Source organism: Camelus dromedarius, chromosome 11 (genome assembly GCF_036321535.1).
Source record: "Camelus dromedarius isolate mCamDro1 chromosome 11, mCamDro1.pat, whole genome shotgun sequence".
NCBI lineage: Eukaryota > Metazoa > Chordata > Mammalia > Artiodactyla > Camelidae > Camelus > Camelus dromedarius.
Genome location: NC_087446.1, coordinates 10738521 through 10756504, shown reverse-complemented (window position 1 = coordinate 10756504; position 17984 = coordinate 10738521). Strand labels below are relative to the sequence as shown.

Below are 17984 nucleotides of genomic sequence, written 5' to 3'. Positions count from 1 at the left end.
CACAGCCAGCTCAAGGCTCACAGCCTCTGTGCATCAAGCTGAACACAAACCCTCCTGGGCTGAAGCCAGTTCCTAGAAGCAAAGTCTGGATGAAGAAAGAGCCCTGGGCTGGGATGCTGCCACTCGCCTGCTGGCTGGGTGACCTTGAGCACGTCCCTTAAGACTTTCCAAAGCCTAGATTCCACATCTTCCCATTAGGGGATTAATCACCATCCAGTAGTGCAAGTGTTGAGTCCTCCAACCTCCACCTCCACCTGCCCCATCTTTACTAGTTAACTTCCCTGGAGAATCTCAAGAGCACACAGGGACCAGCAGAGCAAACCACTTCCTACAATCAAAGTCCAAGACCATCTTAACACTTTCATCACCCGTTAGACCTAGCATATCATACCCATTTTCTAGATGACACAGTCAGGGCCTGGAGAACTTCCATGACTGGCCTGGGGTCAAATATATGAGCCATTTCAGAGGCAGGACTTGAACACCAATCTCTCACCCAGTGGGGCTGGACCCTCAGGTTAGTGGCCCCCAGACCCCCTCTGCCTATCATGAGGTGGGAGGATAGGTCTGGTGGCAGGAGCTGGACTGGCAGACATGCCCCAGGCCCAGGGTTCTGGAAGTGAGGGCCAGTTCCCTGGCTGATACAAAATGTGGTTTGACAGACACAGTATTACATCCCTTCTCTGCCCCTGCACGGCATCGCACAGTGAGAACATTCTCTTTTCGGCCTCCTGGTAACACTGGAGAAAGTCTCTGTTGGAGGCTAACAGGTCTTTAACACCTCTCCAGACATGTCCATCTCACTTTTCCACGGAGGGCACATGTCAACATTGGCAGGCCAGTTTCCTTCTAGAATTTAATAACCTTGGTTTGTTTTCATTGTGCTTATTTTTGCTCTTACCTTCTATTTAAGGCAAGTGATACTGGTTTCCCATTAAAGGCAGTGATACAACAATTCTCCAAAAAAAACCTGTTGGGGGTGGGGAGGAGTGGGTCATGGAGTTAAAGAAAATACTAAGCGGTGTCTAGCTACGGCACAGAAAGAATGACTGATGTCTGCCCCCGTTCAAGGCGAGGAGAATGGAGCTAAGAGGCGATTCCCAAGGGCAGCTGGTATGTGCCCAGCAGGGCTCTCTCTACAGTGCTCCGCCAGACCTTCATGCCACACAGACCTCCATTCAGGCGCGCTTAGGCCAAGGTGACTCCACCGCCCCTCCTGGCCGCACGTGAGCGGCCCATGTGTCATCTGGCGGGGCCCCGCGGGCCCCAAGACCTCGGGAGGGAGGCGGCGGCTGGGCCGGGGAGGCCAGGAGCCCACAGGGTCCCTGGGGACTTTGGCGAAGGAGAAGGGCGCGAGAGTCGTGGCGCGCGGGCTGCGGCCAGACTGGGAGCGAGCGCCTGGGGTTCCCGGCGGACTGGCATCGGGACCCCCGCGGGTCACCTGCGGCCGGGGCGGTGTGCGTGTGAGTGTGTGCGCAGACGTCAGCCTCCAGAGCCCGTGTCGTCTTCCGCTCACGGCGCGCGCGTCCCGCGCCCCGGCCGCCCCCCCCAACCAGCGCCTGGGCCCCACGCGCCCAGGCACGCGGAGCGCCAGACTGCGGCGCCCCGGCAGCCACGGGCGGGGAGGACGGGGGCGGGGCCAGTCCGAGGAGTCCGCCGCCATTGGCGGAGAGCAGCGCTGGGGGCGGGGCGCCGGGCGAAGGCGGGTGAGCGGGCTCCCTCAGGCAGAGGCGGGTGCCGGGCGGCGGGACGCGCTGCTCGCTGGGTGCGGAGCGGGCGGGTGGGCGCCGTGCGACGGGTCCACGGAGGGCCGCTGGCAGGGGCGGCATAGGGCTCCCAGGCCTGAGCTGGGTTTCTGTCGCGCGGACCGCCACCAGGAGCCTAGGCTCCGATCACTTTTCGGAGGGACTACTGACCTCGCCCTGCGGGAGGAAGAGGGGCGTCCGCCTTCAGGAGAGGGAAGGAGAGAGGAGCCAAGGCCCCGAGGAAAGTTCGCCTCCTTTGGGGGCCAGAGGGGGTGAAGTGGGAGGAGGAGCCAGTTTAAGACTAACTCGGAGTTGGGAAATCTTGAGACGGCGTTCAAGGCCCCCTCCCAGCAGCTGAGCTCCTCCTTCAGCTGTTGGCGTCGCCTCGAAGGGAGAAAGGAGCCGTCCCTCCGGGCGGGGAGAGCTGCATAGCTGCGGGCAGAGGAGGAGGCCGTGGCCGAGCCGGGCAGGCATCCCCCACCCGAGCGATCCCCTTTGGGGCGGGCGGAGCAGGTGGCATAGGCGGCCAAGATAGGTTCGCCCACCCGGGACACGCACATACGCACGCACCCGCAATCACTTCCAAAGGACTCGCCAGGATTCTCTAAAGACCGGGGGTCGCCCCTTCTGCCCTTTCCCCCCAGCCCCGGAGCCCCAGTCAGGGACCCCGGGATCGGACGTCCCCACGCCTCCGGGCACCTGGCTCAGCAGGAGGCCCCCGGGTCGGGGCAGGGCAGGGCCGGCGGCGGCGAGCCGGAGCCCGCCCGGCGCCCGGGCCCCTCCAAGCCCTTGGAACCCACCCATGGGGCACCAGCTCCCCGTGTCCCCTCGCCCGGCCGCGCCCAGCCCGGCGCCCCGAACTGCGCAGAGGAGGAGCCCGGCGCAGTGACCCAGGAGCCGCCGCAGACTCTGGAAGGCTCGGCGGCAGCCGGAGAGGCCGGCGGTTCCCCGCATCTCCAGGCTCTTCCAGGCATCCCTCCCAGTCGCGCCAGAGGTCCGGGCCGCCATTCCCAGGTAGGAGAGAGACACCCCAACAGAACTGGGGAGCTGAGTGAAGTGGGGAAGTCGGGAAGAAAGGTTTGAGCCTTGTCAGAGGAAGGCTGGGTGAAGCTTTACATGAGTAGGGAAAGTTAAACTCATTGAACGCCTACTGTGTGCCAGGATCATCCAGCCACTTCCCATATCTAGAGAAAATGGAATTAGTTGAGCACCTACTATGTGTCAGGCTGGGTGCTTATCCCAGGAAAGAAAGACTGACTGAGTTTCTACTATGTGCTCGATTTGATGCTAGAAGAGATCTGGAGTAACAGCCTGTTTGAATATAAGGAAACTGAGGCTCAGAGAGGAAGGGGTGCTTCCCTTCCCCAAACACTTTCACTTGCCTTCCTGAGCCAGCTGCAGCCTTCAAACTTGGAAGGGGATAGGGGGAGGGCTGGGCTGGGGCCAGTTGGTGGCCCCCAGCCTTGGTGAGAACCTCCTTTGTGGAGAGAAGATTAAGGAGTGCCTTCCTTGTCCAGAGTTCCTTTTTTTCTGGGTTGGTGCAAGGAGTGAGTTTCCTGGGCGATTCCTTTCCCAAGAAGGGTCTCCTGTACTCAGCTGGTCAGAGGCCCCCAAGCGCCTCTGCAAGGCTCTCTCTAACTGCTCTTACCCTTACCCCCAGCCCTGGGAGGATGACAGTATTGTCCAGGACGTCGTGGGAGGTAGGAGGCTGGGCTGGGAAGGGGCAGCCTTCCTGAGGGGCTCCTGAGCCAGGCTTCCCATGGCATCAGAGAGACAAGATGGGGTTCCCCCAAAGACCTCTGCCTGCACTCCCTCCCCACTTGACTGCTCCAAGCGGCCCCTTGACTGGCCAGAGGAAGTGCCACAAAGAAAGGAACCTGCTTGCTGTGTACCAGGAACTGTGTTGGCCTCTTGGCTTCTCACTGAACTCTCAGGGCCATGCTGTGGGTGTGTTTCCACCATTTGCTGGATGACCAGACCCACTAGGCCCAGTCATTTGCCCAGGATTTCTGGGCTGGTGAGAGGCAGACCTGGTCTGCTGGGAGCTGGTGCACACCTGCTTTCTACCAGCCTGAGGTGTCAAGGGTGGTGAGATGGGCTTTGCAAATCCCCCAGGACGCCCTCAGTGTGGGCATGGAGGCCAGTGAATCCATGTTTGTCCAGAGAGGCTGGGATATGCGCTGATGGAGGAGGCTTGGGGTGTGTGGGAGGGAGGGAGTAGGGCGGGAGGGTTTGGAGGTACCCACTAGGAAGGGGATGTGTCCAGACTCTCATCCTGCTGTCCTTGCCCCATCTTCTAGGCAGGCCCTGGGAGAGGGGTTCCACGGAGAAGAAGGGGATGAACCCACAGATGCATTTGCTGGGAGCTGGCTGGGCAGGGTTTAGGGGAGTCCTGGGCAGGGTGCCTGCCCCCAGCTGTCTGTAGCAAGAGAAAAAGGGAATTAGAAAAGGCCTCTGGGGTCATTTCCCTGCCTGACGCCAGCTGAGGCTTCACTGAGTCAGACACTCTTTTGAAAAGGACTGATTTTGGCCAGAGGGTGGGTTTTTTATAAAGGTAAGAGCCCAGACTTTGGAGCCAACGGCCTGATTCTAATTCTAGCCCGGCCAGTCATCTGTGTGAACTGGGGCAAGTGACTCAGCCTCTCCCACCTCAGTGTCTCCATCAGTCCAGTGGGTCAATGGTGGTCGCCACTAGGTGCCCAGCAGGATGGAAGCCTGCTGGCTGTGGCTACCATTCCCCCAGCATGGCTCCAACCCATCTGCTCGAGGCCGTTCTGCCTCCCAGGTGCCCTTAGAATGACACTGGGGTGAGGTCAACAGAGAGTCACAGAACTTGCATTTGGGTACCTGTGCTGCTAGTGGTCCCCACTAACCACTCTCTGGGCCTCCAGGGGAGACTCTGTATTTTCAGAGGGAACATTGAACTCTGACTCTTGCCTGTTCCTCAGTGTGTAGGGTCAGCCTGGCCAAGGAAGGAGAGAGGGGAGCGGATGGGGGAGGAGGAAAGAAGCTGTGCCCACAGCGCTGCCCAGGTGCCTCCTCCCGGGGAAGAGAAGGAAGAAGGATGTGTGGGTGGGAGGTGGAGCCACAGAGGTGCTGTCACCTGATGTCCAGGTGTGTGGGTGCTTCACACAGCCCCACGTGGCTGGCGCCATGTGAAGGCTCTTCAGTCTTCTCTCAGAGAGGAAAGCCACAGGTTTTGTTTTGTTTTGTTTTGTTTTGTTTTGTTTTGTTTTTTAAATCCTTCTTTGCTCCTTTCTGACTCCCAGCCTCCTCTCTCTGATTCCCTGCCTCCTCTGACTTCCTCAGGCCCACTCCATCGCTGATATTAGCACATCTGTACCAGGAGCCCTGGGCTAGAGGCTGGGGCAGGTGGTGATGGACACACACTGTCCCTGGGGGCTGCTGACCCTTTTCACTCTGTGTGTAGCCAGAGGTGACCACTGGCAGAGTCAAGCTCCCTGCAGAGTGACTTGGGGAGGGGGCTGTCCTGGTGTGGGGCCTCTTTCCTTCCATCTCCATTGAAGGCCCAGGCTGGCTCACCCTGCCCCAGAAGGAGACTGAGATGGGTTCACTGCAGTTGGCTGGCAGCCTCCTCTCCCTCCTGCCCACTCCAGGGTGTGCTCAGGGCACCGAGACCTTCCTTAGCGCAGCCCCTGGGCCAGCTAGGCAGAGTAGGGGTGGATGGAGAAAGCCTCAGAAAGAGGCTTTGGATGTGCTCCCAAGACAGAGCTGTTTGATTCATTCATTCACAGATCACTTACTGAGCACCTGCTGTGTGCATGGCACTGATATCCTGTGGGAGAAATTCAAAGACAGTTTCAGGCATGAATTGAGTAGGAGATGTAGGGGTGGTGGGATTAAGGTCATCAACCTGGCTCCCTTATCAACTAAGTGGGCCAGTCATGTAGACTTTTAAGCATCAGGGTCCTTTTTTGTGAAACAGGGAAGGGAACTGGTCCTTCACAGGGAGGCGGTGAGGAGACTCCATAGGGCAGGGCAGAATCCCTTCTTTGCTGGTTCCTGGCTGTATAACTAGGAGCAAGTTACGAAACTTCTCTGTGCTTCAATTTCCTCATCTATAAATTGGGGTAACCACCTATCTTCTGGGGTTACTGAGGGATGAAGCCGGTGAATGCATGTTCAGCACTTGGAGCACTCAGCATATATTAACCGCAGAATAAATGTCAGCTATTATTATTGTTCTAAGCTTAGCACAGTGCTTGGCACACTGCGGAGCTCAGTGAATGGTGATCGCTGTCATGGCTCCAGGCCTGGGTCGGCGGTGGCTGAGCAGGCTTATTGTGTACGTCCCTTTGCAGTTCGTTCATTGAGAGCATCCTGGTAGGTTGGCGTCGGCCGTGGTAGGATTCTTACGCCATGGAAATTGACAAGTGCTACCAGTCAGAGGTTTTTAAAAAGGGATTTTTGAGAACCGGTTTACTACTTGGTGGCTCTCAGTCGGGCAAGGCAAGCAGACACAGGTGCCATGAACAGGTCAGGTGCCAGAAGTCTCCACCTCAAGTCTCCTAGCCATGGTGGATGTACACATTTATAATGCTGGAGAGTACCTTGGGGTAAATGAATGAGGCGCTCTGGGCTACTGTACTGACCTGGGATATTCAGGGGTGAGGACCAGTCAGAGGGACCGTGCACAACCCTCAGTGCAAATTGAGAATAGATGCCTTCTCTGAGCAAATGAACTCCAAAAAGACAGCCTCCACTTTCCCACCCAGCTGGGGGCTTGTGCAGTGCCCACCCTGCGCCACTGTGCGTGGCAGCCTGCTGAGGGCAGAGGAGATGGGCATTTCAGCAGGCCTGTACCCACTGTAGTGCCTCTTCTCTAGGGATGGGAGGGATTCCTGCTGGGTGGGATGGAAGGTAGAGAAGCCTGCAGAGACGAGGTGGCATTTGAGCCAGATCCTGACAAAGGAAAGAGGGTGTTCTGGGGGAGGGACTAGCCTGAGCTGAGGGGTGAAGGCAGGACTCAGCAGAGCTCAAACTCACTTGGGGTTCTGGGGAGATTCTGGCGGGTGCTGAGTTAGGAAAGGAGGGGGCTGGCTGGGCTGTGAATGGCCTGTGGGTGGGCGTGATGGACCCCCTGGAGGTTACTTATCTCTAATTAGGTTTCAGAGCTTGGATTTATTTCAGCCTCTCCCACAAGGCCAAGAGGCTCCCATAGAAAGTTCTGACTATGCCGCATAAACTCTTGGAGCTGTGAGGGACCCGAGTCATTCATGGGTCATTTCTCTGACCCACATGCCCTAGTCTAGGCCTCTGGGTCTCCTGGAGGTGGGCAACCTCCCAGGGGCTAGGGGGCAAAAATTGCTGGGCAGCCCAGCCCCTGGGGATGGAGGATGTGGTCTGGACCTGCCTTTTCCTTCTTCCTGGGAAGGCTGAGAGGCCATGGTACCTGCGTGCTTAAAAAAAATGCTCTCTAGAGCCTTCCCCATGCCGTGTCCTGAAACCACAGGCTCCAGGGAAGTCAGAATTGCACAGGACAGATGGTCCAGGCAGAGAACAGATTCTTACAAGAGTTCACATCTTTGAGGTCTTGCCACATGCTCAGCCCTTTACAACAGCCCCATGAACTGAGTCCATTTTCTAGATGAGAAAAGTGTTTCCCAGAGAAGTTCCTTACCCAAGAGCAGTAGTGAGTTAGTGGTAAAGTGAGGATTCAAGCCCCAGCAGTCCTGTGCTCGAATAAATAAGGGGGTGGATGAACCCACGGGTGAGTGAGTGAGTGAGTGGGTGGATGAATGAAGGAAGAAAGAAACAAGAGAGGGATGAGCAGGCAGAACTCCAAGACCCTTAGAGAGACCCCAGTCCAGCATTCTCATTGTACACACAGAAAACTAAGACCAGACAGGAGGCCACAGGGCAGGCCAAGGCCTCCAGCCAGAGTGGCAGGCCCAGCCCTGGGCCTCCTGACGCCTGCTCCCTGCTCCCTGCCACAGCCCCGAGCCATGATGAAGACCTTGTCCAGTGGGAACTGCACGATCAGCGTGCCCGCCAAGAACTCGTACCGCATGGTGGTGCTGGGCGCCTCGCGGGTGGGCAAGAGCTCCATCGTGTCTCGCTTCCTCAACGGCCGCTTTGAGGACCAGTACACACCCACCATCGAGGACTTCCACCGGAAAGTCTACAACATCCGCGGCGACATGTACCAGCTTGACATCCTGGACACGTCTGGCAACCACCCCTTCCCCGCCATGCGCAGGCTGTCCATCCTCACAGGTGGGTGCCTGGGGTGGGCGCGGGTGCTGAGGATGTGAGCGTGTGTGCTCGGCACTTTACAGTCGCCAGAACTCTTGTCTGTCTGAGATGAAGGTCACAGGGCTCCTTGCATCGTGAGGGTCAGAGAGGTGTTGCTGCTTACCAAACAAAGGGTGGAGCCAAGGCCCAAACTCCACTCCGACTGACTCTGGATCGATTACTCATGGCTGCCCGAGCTGCCTTCCAGATCAGGGAACTGATACGACCTGCACTGGGGCTCTACCTCCCCAGGGAACAGAGGGGCTGCCGCCTTCCTCCTGCGGGAGGTGACCCAGCAGAGCTCTGGGGCCCGTGGTCGGTCTACTGAGCTCAGATCTATTGACACTGCAGGCCTTTGCCACCTCTCAGAGAGGCAGAGGCAGTGGTCAGCCAAAGGGGCCAATGGGGCTGCTGCGCATGCCAGGGACTCAGTCATAATCGCAGTAACAACTGTGGTGATAGCAAGCACTTATCCAGAGCTGCGTACCTGGGCCCATTCTTCAGGCTTGGCCTGTGTCTATTTAATCCCCACAACTAACCTAAGAGATAGGTGTTTGTCTCCATTTTACAAGTGCGGAAACTGAAGCCCAGAGAGGTTGAGGTGCTCCAGGTGGTAACACAGCAAGTAAATGGCAGTCTGGCTCATGCTTTACCGCTGAGCTCTCTGTAGCCTCTGGGCCCTGCTGGGAGTGGTGGGGAGGGAGAGCGAGGTTGTGGGAGGTTAAGGGGGCAGGGGGAGACATGGGGCTGGGCAGGTTTGTGTGGTGGCTCAGAGGGCAGGCTCAGAAACCGGTCTGCCTGGGCCCGAATCCTGGTTCTGCTGCTTCCAGATTTTGTACCTCTGAGCGAGTGACTTGATCTCTTTGTGCCTCGCTTTTCTCATCTGTGAATTGGCATCATATTAGCACCCATCCCAAAGGTCTTTGTGAGCATTAAATGAGTGAAGATATGAAAAATGCTTGATGAGCAGAAGGTAAAGTGCTCAATGAATACTGGCCTTTGGTTAAACCAGCATTCGTGCTGTGCCTGCCACGGCACACAGAGCTCTTTCCTAAGCCACGCCCCTCCCACTGCTGGGTGCTGGTGAAGGGAAGGAATGAGCAATTAACCCTCTAGCCATCATTAACACAACTCTGCAGATCAAGATACTTCCGCACCAAGAAACCCCTGCCTTGTCCGCCCCTTCCTCCACAGCCCCACCAAGACCCCTCCTGAAGTTCCCTGGGCAGATGTCTTCTTCTTCCAGGCTGTCCTTGCTGACCCCGATCACACCCCACGGTTTGGAGAGGGAGTGTGTGCATAGAAGGCACCCAGGGCTGACCTGGGTTCCAGTCCTGGCTTCACCACTTGGTGGCTTAGATGTGTGACCGAAGGTCTCAGTCTCTCCAGCTGCACAATGGGCATCACCTTGCTTCCCCCTAGGGCGGCTGTGAAGACTGACAGAAAGCACGTTGGGGGCATTTCCAGCACATGGTGGGTGTTGCAGGGATGTGAGCATTCCCTGCCTGGGGGAGGGGACTGGGTGCTCCCCGATGGAGATAAGGCTAACAGAGGGAGGGAGGAGCAGAGAGGAATCATGTGATTATTTCCAAAATTAACTTTTAATCACTCAAATAACACACAAACTCACCCTCCTTTAAATATATAGGTAAGGCTACAAGGCACCCCTGACCCATGCCCCCAACCCCAGGCTCCTGCCCCCTCCCCAGAGGTGGCCACCCCATCACTCTTCAAGACACCCCCCCATGAACACATTGACATTCACACGTAAGTCCCCATAACAGAGAGTATTTCTGTCTCTTTTTCACGTGCACGTATCATCCCGGGCACATCTGTCTGCCGCTTGTCTTTTTCACTCACCACCTCGTGCCTTATTTTCCAGCCCGGTGCTGGTGCACAGCAAATTCGGAAAGTCATTAATTCTGCCTTCAGCTCTCCTTCCAGCTGCCAGCTGGGCGCCTCTGGAGCTTGGCACTACAGCCTTGCATCTGAATATGTCAAGGCTGCCGAGTCCTCAGGGGCCCGGGATTAGCCTAACAGGACGGGTTTGGCAGCCCAAGCGGAACTGGTTGCCAGGCCGGCGCTGCCTTCCAAGTGCCTTTCTAAACAGCCCACACCATCTTCCATCCCTTCACATCCCGCCCGTTCGACCAGCTTCATGAAAACCCACTGTGCACCAGGACTGAGTCTCCCTCTGCTCCAGAGCGTGCATTGGCTGGAACACGGTTCTGAATGTGGCCTGTGCTATTTTGGGGGGACAAATGGCATGCCCTGGGGGTCCAGAGGAAGGAGGCAGCCATGCTGCCAGAAGCTGGAATCGCTTGATTCTCCTCCTGAGAATTGGGGCCAGTCCCCAGCACCTCTGAATCTTGGTTTCCTTGTCTGTAAAACAGGGATCTTGACATCTCCCCACGGGTTCTTAAGGGTTTAAGCCAAACTGCAGAAGGTACTCTGAGCGTGAGATTGTGATCACTGTAGTAAGATCAGAAAATTGGCTGTCTCTCACCCTCCTTGCCACCCCTGCCACCCCTGCCACCTCTGCATCGTCCCTGTTTCAGAGACCTGCCCTGAGGGATGCAGGGCATCGTAGCAGGGGTAGTGTGGGCCTCAAAGGCTAGTCTTTACTCGTTCAGCCATGATTTATTCGAGAAACAGAGCGCAGCTGTGTGTGCCAGGCACCAGCCAGGTGAGGACAGAATCGGGTCCACGAGGCCTAGCCACACCCGAGCTGTGTGATCTTGGGCTGGTTGCTCACCCTTTCTGAGCCTGTTTGCTCCCCTGCAACCTGAAGGCCATGAAATCTCCCTCACAGAGGTTTTGTGTGGATTCAGGAGAACCCCCACGGCCCTCAGAGGTGCTTGTTCCCATTATCCTCTTGAGACCCAAAATCACTGAGTACGTGTCACTCTCCATTAGCTTGTTAAAGCCTCAAAATCATCCCACACGGGGCCGACAGGAAAACAGGTTTAGAGAAGGCCACGTGGCTAGTGAGTGGAGGAGGCAAGAGGTAAACCTAGGCCTGCCTGATACCAACTCTCTGAGTCCCTGCTGTGCCTCTGGAGCTATTTCTGGGCCTGGGGATGTGCACTGAACAAGACGGCAAGTCCCTGCTCTCATGGAAATTCTATTTATTATTATTCCAACACAGTCCACATACATTCACGAGTCCCTCTCCCCATCTCCAGCCTGGCAGGGAAATGTGGGATGAATTACCTGTGTTTGAACCAGGCTGTGCCACGTATTGGCTCTGTGGCAAGGAATTGAACCCTCTGGGCCTCAGTTTCCCGCTCTGGAAAATGGGGAGACTCAGAATGGCTCCCCCATAGGGTGCCCGTGAGGGTCAAGTTAGAGAGCAGGGAGAGGGGCGGGCACGGGCCACCCGTAAACTAACCGCCTGGGGTTCCTCTCCCCGCAGGGGATGTCTTCATCCTGGTGTTCAGCCTGGATAACCGGGAGTCCTTCGACGAGGTCAAGCGCCTCCAGAAGCAGATCCTGGAGGTCAAGTCCTGCCTGAAGAACAAGACCAAGGAGGCGGCGGAGCTGCCCATGGTCATCTGCGGCAACAAGAATGACCATGGCGAGCTGTGCCGCCAGGTGCCCACCACCGAGGCCGAGCTGCTGGTGTCCGGCGATGAGAACTGCGCCTACTTCGAGGTGTCGGCCAAGAAGAACACCAACGTGGATGAGATGTTCTACGTGCTCTTCAGCATGGCCAAGCTGCCGCACGAGATGAGCCCCGCCCTGCACCGCAAGATCTCTGTGCAGTACGGGGATGCCTTCCACCCCAGGCCCTTCTGCATGCGCCGCGTCAAGGACATGGACGCCTATGGCATGGTCTCGCCCTTCGCCCGCCGCCCCAGCGTCAACAGTGACCTCAAATACATCAAGGCCAAGGTCCTCCGGGAGGGCCAGGCCCGCGAGCGGGACAAATGCACCGTCCAGTGAGCGGGAGGGATGCTGCGGTGGGACTTGGGCCGTGCCTTATGGGAGGTGGCCCCAGATGCCCGCTGCCCGCATCCCCGCTGCCTTGTGATCCCAAAAGCAGTCGAGTTCCAAGACCTTTGGCACAAGACTGGAGGACCCCAGCCTCTAATCTGCGTACGCTCTCCTGCCTTCAACCACTTCCTTCTGATTCCTTCTTTCTGCTGTTCCCCCTTGGTTTCAGCTTCTCCACGGCAGGTGGATCTCTGCAGGGCGGGAGGCAAGGTTGGGAGACATCCAGATTCACACCAGGACCCAAGTCAGAGCTTGCGTATCCTTGCAACAGATGCTGATGCCAGAGGGGCCGAGACTCCTGCATCTGACGGAGACTCCTAGAACATCACAGGATGAGAATAATACCCCGGGCCAGCTGGGAGAGGGCTCTGCTCTCCTGGTGTAAGACCCAGCTTAGTTTAGGTGGCAGCTGGGAGCACCCCCCCAACATCCTGCAGCTCTTACCCTCTGACTCAGCTGTTTCTAGCCTCTGCCCCCTGAGTTGGCCCCCAGCTGTCCCAGACATTGAGTCAGGGTGCCTCTGTGTTTGAAGGGGGGCATGGCCACGTCACCTGGACCACATCCATCTCCTGGACTGCCTTCCTCAGCCTCCTCTCCCAGGTTCCTCTTGTCTGCTGGCTGTGCTTTGCTGTTGAGGCTGTTACGTCGTGTTCCCAGTAGAAATGGAAATCATTGTACTGTAAAAAGCCTAGTGACCCCCTCGTTGGCCAGGCCCCCACGCAGTTCAGAGTCACTGCCTCAACTGAGGACACTTTCCTCCCCTGCTCCCGGAGGGGTTCCTACGACCTGTCTGCAGCTGGACACTGCCCTCCTCCCAGGCTTCACCGTTTATACTCACACAGGCTGGGTGGGCAGGCCGGGGCTGCTTCTCCTCTGGCCCGTGTGTCACAGAGGAGGTGGCTGAGACTCAGAGGGGAAAGCGACATGCCCCAGCCCCACTTCGCAGCTAGTTCGGGCCGGAGTTCCACCTGGAACCAGGCTGTCCTCCATTGGGCTTGTTCCTGAAGCATTTATTGAGCACCTACTGGGTGCTGGGTCCACTGGGTGCTAGGAAACAAAGAGGGTGAGCAATGCACTTTACCCCTCAAAGCCAAGCCTCCCCGGCTCTGGCCTCTTTCCCTTCCCCTGCCTGGCCTCTGCCCACCCCTGCTGTCCCACTGCCTTCTACACACGCAGCTGTTGGGAGGCATGGATGAGCAGCTGGGAGCCAGAGCTGAGCCCAGGAGAGGTAGATGAGAAACGTTCCGGGTAGGTCAAAGATTGGGCTGTGCTGGGTACCAGGCATGGTGGGATTTGAACCCATGGACCAAAGGCTCTTGTCATCAGCTTTTAGCAAATATATTTTGTATTTTTAATCTCCTTAAAAATATTGAAGTTTTGGGCCCCAAGAAACCTTAGTAATTGGCTAGGGAATCTTTCCAAGGCCCAGAGAGGGTAAGTAACTTGCTCCAGGTCACACAGCAAGTCAGTGAGTGGCAGAAGCAGGGCTAGGTCTGGGCATTCAGCACACACTCTGATGTGCCCCTCTCCTGATGCTGCCTCAGCCCCTGAGGACTTCAGGGATTTGAGGTGTCCTCTCCCTAAGCTTCTCCCTGGATCGGCCTCTGAGGGCTCCTCTGGATTCTGTGTACATTGTGCTCAAGTATATACATGTACACACACACGTGAACACAGATATACACATGCCCTGGCCTCAGGCTCTGCACACCCCACACTCCCACCCTGGCCCCTAATGCTCAGGGCAGCTGCTCTGACCCTGCTTCTGTGGCCCCACCTGGCCCCAGCCTGAACCTTGTACCTTGGCCAGGACGGATGTGTGGCCTGGTCTCACCTGGTCACACCCCTGCTGCCCCATATCTCTGTGAATACTCTCAATTAAAGTGGGTTTGTTTCTAAGCCGTGTCGTTGACCATGTGTGTTTTCTGTATTTCCAAGAAAAGGTGTGGTTCTTACCCCAACCAAAGCTGGCCTTTCCCTCCCCAGATTGCACCTGCCTGGTGCCCTCGCCTGCGTGTACGCACAGACTGAGTCAGCCTTCAAGGTCAACTAAGTGGGGGAGGGGGAGGGAATAAAACCCAAAGATAGACTTTGTGCCCCTCTCCCAGCCCTGACCCTTCTGGGCCTCTGAGGGATGTGTGCTGAGTTGTCCGTGTGCCTCTGGAGGAATGGCCAGGTCAGACGAGAGGCCCTCCCCTGTGGACCATCGGCCCTTTGGGGTCACCATATGTCCGAATTCTGGGTGGTTCCTGTAGAGCATGAATGTTGCTCCCAGGGAACACTTGGCAATATCTGGAAATAGTTGTTGGGGCTGGCATGTGCTGGGTACCAGGCATGGGATTTGAACCTGTGGACCAAAGGCTCTTGTCATCAGCTCTTAAAAAATACATTTTGTAAGATTGTCAAAACTGGGAGGGGCACATGCTACTAGCATCTGGCGAGTCGAGGCCAGAGATGGTGTGAACACCCTCTAGTGCCCAGGACAACCCCCAGCAAAAAGAGTTACCCCTCCTCCACTTGGGGCTGTGAGTAAGTCACGTCTTCTTCCGGGCTTCAGTTTCTTCATATCTAAATGAGAGATGGGGAGGAGGACAGCTGGACCAGACGATGCACGAACAGCCCCCTACAGCCTTGGCAAGAAGAAATTAATATTCCTACTACATAACCCACAGCATTCCGATCGTTACTAAACAGAACACGTTTGCTCCAGCCCCGGCCCCGGCCCCATCCCCACTCCGTGCAGCCCACAGATTCGCCCTGGAACGGGGTTAACAAGAAAAAGCTGTGGCAGAGGAAGAAGATGTGCCTAACAAATCTCTTCCTTGCCCTGGGACGGAGGGTGGAATAAGACTGCAGGAAAATTCCCCTCATGAAGAGACCACTCAGAGACAAGCCCAGGACAGCCAGCTTAATTCCTGACCTAGGAAGGGAGCGCTGGGGATCTGATCTCAGAGAATTCTGTACTGCGAACTCTAAGCACTTGTTCTGTTCCGCCTCCCCGAACCTGTCACTTACTCCAAAGCAAAACTTCAGTCTGCGTCTTGTTTGGTGGGGGCTGATGGGAGGCCAGCTGGGACTTGGTGGCAGAGGCTGCTGGGCACCGGGAAGGGAAAGGGAGTTGACCTTTGTTGGAGACCCACTGTGCACCAAGCACCGTGCTCGACCTATTCCTGCATCTTCTCATTGCATCCTCATGGCAAAGCTCAGAGGAAGGGATTATGAATCCCCATATGAGGGAACTGAGGCTCAGAGAGAGAAAGCCACATGCCTGAGGCTGCACAGCTGGTAAGTGGCAGAACTGAGCTAGAATCCAAGTCTGATTGCAAAGCGTATTTTCTCTCTGAGCTTTCATAAGCTGTGGGGCTGCTCTCTGGAGGGAGAGGCCAGCAGGTTGGGGTGCGATGTCTGAATGTGGTTCAGAGAACTTGGGCAGGTGTCATTCATGGCGAGTGACTAGCCAAGGACGTAGCCACTGTAGCTGGAGGAGAACTTGTTTTCTCGCTCAGGGAAAAGCCCAAGGTGAGTGTGCTGCCAGAGTGTGGCTCTGCTCCACTTGGTCATTCGGGCATCCAGGTTTCAAGCTCCTCCCTCTCTCAGACCATGTCACCATTTGCCAGGTCAAAGCCATTGCCACATTCAGGTTCAGCAGGAGGGGCAAGAGAGGAGAGTCCAGTGGATGCACATTTGTGGTTTTCAGGGTCCTGGACACATCCTTTCCCCTGGCAAGACTCAGCCATGTGCCCGCACCTACTTGTGAGAAGGCTGGGAAACACGGTTCCTTGCTAGGTGGCCCCATGCCCAGTGGTGACTCATTACTGTGGAAGAAGAGGAGGAGCGATCGGTCAGTCGGCTAACAGTCTACCCAGCAACCCTCACGCTGTGGGTCCGAACCTGGTTTCCAACAAGCTGCACTCTGTCAACACGATCAGAAAGCAGCTCTGACCGCTCACTGCGTCTCTAAAGTGGCTCTGGGCTTTGTTTCCCTGATCCCTCCATGAGAACTTGGACTGTCCCATGATTTTTCTCATTGACAGCAAAGGCCCTTCAGGTGGCAATACAGCCTCAATTACAAATCCTTGGCCCATGTGATGATTAAAATTTCAGTCTTCATTCAAAGGAAAGACATTCCCCTCTTCCCCAGCCGAGTTCTGTTGTGCACAAAAAGCTAGAATTCGGGGAGGAGAAGGATGGGAAGGTTCTCTCTCTCTCTCTTTTTTTTTTTTTTTTTTTTCATTCTCCATCTTCCCTTTTAACTAATTCCAGTTTCTCTCTCCTCTGTTCTTGGGAAGTGAGTCTATTGGGGGTTGAGGGTGGGGGTGGAGCAGGGACGTAGCTACTTGCCAGGCACTATGGTGCTGTGGCAAGACTGTGTCATGCCCAGAGCTTGGGAGGTGTTTAACAATGGGAGACTAAATCTCAAGGGTAATTTTGTAGATTTTTCAGAGACCATCCTGCCACCACTGGGAACCCCTCAGCTGTGAGCATCTTGATGCAGTTCTGTGCACCTGTTTGCGTTGCCTGCACAGTCCTTCGCAACCCCTAGGAATGTTCCGACAGTCCCGGATTCCCTGTGCTGAGGCCTCTGGCCCTTCCAGGATGCTCTCTTGGACAGAGCCTAAGGCGTCCCCACACTGGTATTCTCTCGTGGTTCTCCTGCATCTGCTTTGCAGGAAACTCACACCATCTGCCTCAATTAGCTTGGGTATAAGTTGATCTGAGTTCAGTAAGGATCTTTAGCATCTAGCCCAGACAGTCTATCACCCACTAGATTTATCAGGCGAGGACAGTGGTCCACAGAGACCTCGGCTACAGGGGCAAGTGTCAGGCACCCAAGGCTTGAGGTGAGGCCAGACACTCCCACAGAATAAAATCGCACTCTCCAAAAATTCTCTCTCCCAAGAAATCCTCTTACTACTGACTCTTTTATATCTTTGATGTAGGTGCGAAGTATGAGCTTTAAGTAGCTTGTTCTTGGCCACCTACATTGAAAATGTTGCTTTGGTTTGGCGTCTTGCTTTAGAATCTAAGATCAATATTGTTAGATGAAAATGAAGGGGCAAGGACCAGGGTCATCCTCCAGGATAAAGGGGATCAGGGAATGGCATTCATTGGTGGGGGGACTATAGCCTCACCCAGGAAATGGAACGCTGGACAGGAAAGTGAGTCAGAGCCCAGTGTAAGGACTGAACCAGCCCAGGTACCCTGGGCACGCACCTTAATGTTTATCTCAATAAGAGAGGCACAGCATTTGTAGAGTTAATAACGTAGACTCTAGTCTGAGACTTTCTGGGTCCAAATCTCAGCTCTGCTACTTTCAAGCTGAGTGTCCTTAGGTAAGTTACTTTCGTATTGGTTAGCTCTCACTGCAGTAATGCTGCGTGACAGACACCCCCAAATTAAGTGGTTCATAAACAAAACATTTCTTCTTATGCTTACTGGACTCCAGGTTGATTACATTTTGATTGGTTTAGGATGAATGTTGCTGGGCTTGACTCCAATACTGATTCTGTTTTTATTTTAAATTTTGATATTTTTTTCATCATGATGTCTTATTTCATTTAGGCTGCTATGACAAAAGTACCATAAACTGAGTTTTAACAACATGCCCATATTACAACACAACCTGGTTTATGAATAAATTACATATTGATAACATGAACAACAAGCATATTTTTCACAGTTCTGGAGGCTAGGAAGTCCAGGATCAAGGCAGTGGCAGATTTGAGAATCTTCTTCTTAGTTCATAGATGGCCCTTCTCACTGTGTCTTCACATTGTGGAAGAGGCAAGGGAGCTCTCTGGAGTGTGTTTTGTAAGGGCACGGATCCCATTCATCAGGGCTCCACCCTCATTACCTAACCACCTCCCCAAAACTGCATGTCTAATTACCGTCATATTGGAAGATAGGTTTCAACATATGAATTTGGAGTGAACACAAACATTCAGCCTATAGCAGTGGATTTTTTGCATTACTTTTTATTTCAAAAGTATT

General features: G+C 55.3%; 1 protein-coding gene across 1 annotated transcript; it reads left to right on the top strand.

The window, feature by feature from the left end:
* The first annotated feature begins 2274 nt into the window (after positions 1-2274).
* Positions 2275-13876, top strand: RASD2 (RASD family member 2). Its single transcript, XM_031463165.2, has 3 exons — positions 2275-2759; positions 7703-7982; positions 11416-13876. The coding sequence occupies exons 2-3, from the start codon at positions 7712-7714 to the stop codon at positions 11943-11945; spliced, it is 801 nt and encodes a 266-aa protein (XP_031319025.1). The 5' UTR covers positions 2275-2759; positions 7703-7711; the 3' UTR covers positions 11946-13876.
* Positions 13877-17984: the final 4108 nt, after the last annotated feature.

Coding starts and splice junctions, on each gene's coding strand:
- RASD2 (XM_031463165.2), top strand. CDS start 7,712: ATGATGAAGACCTTGTCCAGTGGGAACTGCACGATCAGCGTGCCCGCC. Junction 7,983..11,415: donor CAGGCTGTCCATCCTCACAG/GTGGGTGCCTGG, acceptor CTCTCCCCGCAG/GGGATGTCTTCATCCTGGTG.